This window comes from Nicotiana sylvestris, chromosome 5 (assembly GCF_000393655.2).
Source record: "Nicotiana sylvestris chromosome 5, ASM39365v2, whole genome shotgun sequence".
In the NCBI taxonomy this organism is placed as follows: domain Eukaryota; kingdom Viridiplantae; phylum Streptophyta; class Magnoliopsida; order Solanales; family Solanaceae; genus Nicotiana; species Nicotiana sylvestris.
Genome location: NC_091061.1, coordinates 71,352,393 through 71,356,277, shown reverse-complemented (window position 1 = coordinate 71,356,277; position 3,885 = coordinate 71,352,393). Strand labels below are relative to the sequence as shown.

General features: G+C 39.9%; 1 protein-coding gene across 1 annotated transcript; it reads right to left on the bottom strand.

Annotated features, from left to right (window-relative positions):
* Window positions 1-1,574: 1,574 nt before the first annotated feature.
* LOC138868810 (uncharacterized) lies at window positions 1,575-3,627 on the bottom strand. The gene is made up of 5 exons (XM_070146381.1): window positions 3,496-3,627; window positions 2,804-3,075; window positions 2,296-2,662; window positions 1,953-2,147; window positions 1,575-1,739 (listed from the first exon to the last, which is right to left on the bottom strand). Exons 1-5 carry the CDS (start codon window positions 3,625-3,627, stop codon window positions 1,575-1,577), a joined length of 1,131 nt encoding a protein of 376 aa, XP_070002482.1.
* Between the last annotated feature and the right edge of the window lie 258 nt (window positions 3,628-3,885).

Sequence of the window (3,885 nt, the reverse complement as noted above, 5' to 3'; positions counted from 1 at the left end):
TTTTGCTTCAGTATCTCATCCATCACTAATGCATGTTTTATGTCTATCACTTATAATTCCTGCTCCTAAGACAATAACAACATTGGCGTAAAAGCTGTTACTCTTGTACTTTTAGAATGCCTATTTCAATAATTCTGCAACTCTTGTGCGCATTTAGAAATCATGCCTTAGGGATTTTGTTTTTTTAACAATCCTGCCATTTGTATATGTATATTAGATATCATGTTCTAGGATCCTATTTGCATTAAGACGCCTAGTTAATTACTGATTCATGAAAAGGTAATAAAATGATCTCAAATTGTGATGTTTTCTGAATTAAATTGGTAATAATCTCTGCATTTGTATCAACTAGAACATCATGCTCTTAGGTACCATTTCCAAACTGTTTTAATTATTCTAAATAATTGCTGCATATTACGCTTAGGCAAGCCTTAAGTAATAACTTAAATAAAACCAGAACTGCTTTGTTTAACTGTCAGCATGTTAAAATCAGTAGGCAAGCCTGATTCAGACTTCTTTTCTGAGTCATGTAATAAATCTAATTATGCTTAAATCACTTAGATACCATGCTTTAGAATTCTGAATTCAGACCTTATCTGTGTATGAGTCATGTTGTCTATATGCATTACCTGTGGAGGTATACTTGAGCCTTTCGTTTGTCTTCCATGCACCCCTTAATTGAAGTCCTACTTGTTATTGTATGTCACCTTAGTATTTTGCCTTTAAACCTGAGGGTCTTCCTAGAACCTCCTTCTTATAGGATAGGAGCCCCAAATTTTTCCGAGACTAATAGGAAGGGATGGGTAACAGCATGAATTAGGGGTCGAGACCAACCCTTTCTTTAATTACCTTCACGGGGCGGGAAAGGGTAGATATGGATATGATGACCGGTGCGCTAATACCACATGTAGCCGCTCTTTGTGGAGTGTCATACCGAGTATTGCATTGATGTGATCCATATCACAGACAAACCTAGGACACCCTTTTACATTCATAAACGTGCTTAGTTTGTAATTCTTTTCAAAATCTTGCTTCTCATTAATTGCTTTTTCAAACATCTGTGTTCTTAAACTTAAATCCCCTACTATTTGAGCCATACTTGTTTATCTACTACTTGTACAAATTCACAAAAACTGTTTGGCCGGGAACCATAATAGTGGATCCTGAGGGGTGCTTAACACCTTCCCCTTAGGATAATTTCAAGCCCTTACCCTAGTTACCAAACATAGTTATAAATAAACCCTATAGATTCCCTAACACACCTTAAAATCGTTAGGTGGCAACTCTTCAAAACCGCAAACCCCCTTTCCCAAAAGGAAAGAGTTGTCCCATACCAAAATGTCATGAACCCGATTTCCTTGTAAGAATAAACTCATTCTTGTCGACAGATAGTCCATAAACACTCTACACCTAGTCACCGTTCTTGTAGGAATAAACTCATTCTTGTCATTGCCGACCACCGTCATGCCCCCTTTCTTTGGTACACATTGCACCGGAGAAGTCCACGAACTATCAAAAATGGGGTACACAACCCCATCATCCAACCACTTGATAACCTCCTTCTTGACGACCTCTTACATGGCTTCATTGAGTCTCCTTTGATGTTCAATAGATGGTTTGGAACCTTCCTCCAAATTAATCTTGTGCATGCAAAATATGGGGCTTATCCCCTGAATATCTGCCAAAGTCCATCCAATAGCTTTCTTCCTCTTTTGTAGCACCTTTAAAGTGGAGTCTACCTGCACGTTAGTTAAACAAATGAAAAGAATAACCGGTAAAGTAGAGGATGGGCCAAGTAATTCATACCGAAGATATGGAGGCAATGACTTCAACTCCAAAACGGGGGGCTCCTAAATTGAAGGCTTTGTTGGAGGAGTGGTTCTATTCTCAAGATCTAAGAACAATTTGTGGGGCTCATAAGTGTACGACCCCATTCCTTGCAAAGCATTCACACATTCCACATAACACTCCATTTCTTGATCATCACAATTGAGCAATACGGCCTCCAAAGTATCATCAACATTCATCACGGCACTTGTTTCATTAATAATCACATCGATCACCAAATCTACAAACAAACAAACTTCATTGCTATTCGGTTTCCTCATAGATTTGTGCACATGGAAAACCACTTTTTTATCACCCACCTGAAAAGTGAGCTCACCGACTTCCACATCAACAAGAGCCTACCCCGTAACAAGGAAAGGTCTACCCAAAATAATCTGCATCTTCATAGTCCACTTCACAATCAAGAATCACAAAGTCCACCAGGAGGATGAATTTATCAACACGAACCAACACATCATCAATAATACCCAATGGTCTATTCATTGTAACATTCGCCATTTGCAACCTCATAGATGTGGTTCTTGGTTTCCCAATCCACAAGGTTTTGAAATCCGAGTAGGTCATCAAGTTGATACTTGCCCCAAGATCACATAAAGCTTTGGCAAAGTCGGCGCTCCCAATGGTACAAGGGATAGTGAAAGCACCAGGATCTTTCAATTTAGGTGCCATTGAGTGCACAATTTCACTCACTTGATGAGTCATCTTTAGAGTTTCACAATTCATCGACCTATTCTTTGTCACCAAGTCCTTCATGAACTTTGCATAACCCGACATTTGATCCAAAGCCTCAACCAATTGCACGTTGATAGATAGACTTTTCATCATGTCAATGAACTTTTTGAATTGGTTCTCACCATTTTTCTTGTCAAGCCTTTGAGGCTATGGAGGAGGAGGCCTTGGCTTTGGTGACTTAGCCTTTGGCACTACCATTTCTGGTATGTCAACAATGTGTTACCTTGATTGGTTCAATTCCTCATGAGTCTCCTCCACGTTGTCATCAATATCAATTCTCACTTCATCAATTTCTTGCACTTCATTTTTTAGGATCTCATCTTGTTGTACCATTTTCTCATCGTCCAAAAGTTTCTTTTGACTTGAGGTGGTTGCATCCCCATCCTTTTCACTCCTTGTAGTAATGGCCATGGCATGTGCCGTGTTGTTCCGAACCTTTGGGTTCACCACCGTATCACTTGTTAGTGCCCCTTTAGGACGAGTGTTCAAAGCTTGCTAGATTTGCCCCAATTGAACTTCTAAATTACGAATTGAATTGTTGTGAGAGGCTAATTGAGCATCGTAGTCAGCATTCTTCTCCATTATTTATTTGAACATGTTCTCTATTCGGCCCATCTCATCGTTGGAAGAACTCCGACCTTGGGAGGGATAGAGAGGTGGTTTGCTCGGTTGTTGATACATCGGGGGCCTTTAAAAACCCGACCCCCAATAGTTGTTGTTGTTCCACCCTCCTTGGTTGTTGCCTCCCCAATAGCCTTGATTATTGCCACTCCAATTCCCTTGGTTGTTTTGATTCTTCCAACTACCTTGATTGTTTGAACTCCAATTTACTTGATTTCCTTGTGGTCGCCATTGTTGTTGATTCGGGCCTCGATTGTTGTTTCTTTGCTCTTGGAAGTAGTTCACATATTGTACCTCCTCTTCTTGTTCATTGTATTGTTTATCTTGATCAAACCCACTATCATCTTGCACATAATTTTCAACCGGATTTTGCACATGAGGACCATTTTGCCTTCTCTTGTTTACCATCATACTAACTCCCTCCATTGCATTGACTTGTTTAGGACCTTGCATCTATTGAAGTTGAGCTTTGGCTAGTTGATTCATTATGGTGGTCAACTCGGCAATTGCTTGCCCATGATCATGTAATTCTTTATGCAAGTGAATCATATTTGGATCACCTTGAGGAACGTTTGCTCTACTTTGTCATGCCGATGAAGTGTTCGCCATTTTGTCAAGAATCTCACAAGCTTTCGCATACGGTGTTGTCATGAAATTTCCACCGGTAAGTTGGTTGACCATGCA

What these genes read in the sequence shown, in the direction of transcription:
- LOC138868810 (XM_070146381.1), bottom strand. Translation starts at nt 3,627, where the DNA reads ATGGAGGGAGTTAGTATGATGGTAAACAAGAGAAGGCAAAATGGTCCT. An exon ending in GAGGAATTGAACCAATCAAG is followed by an intron (nt 2,663 to 2,803) that starts GTAACACATTGT and finishes CATGATGAAAAG; the next exon opens with TCTATCTATCAACGTGCAAT. An exon ending in TGGAGTGTTATGTGGAATGT is followed by an intron (nt 1,740 to 1,952) that starts GTGAATGCTTTG and finishes ACTAACGTGCAG; the next exon opens with GTAGACTCCACTTTAAAGGT.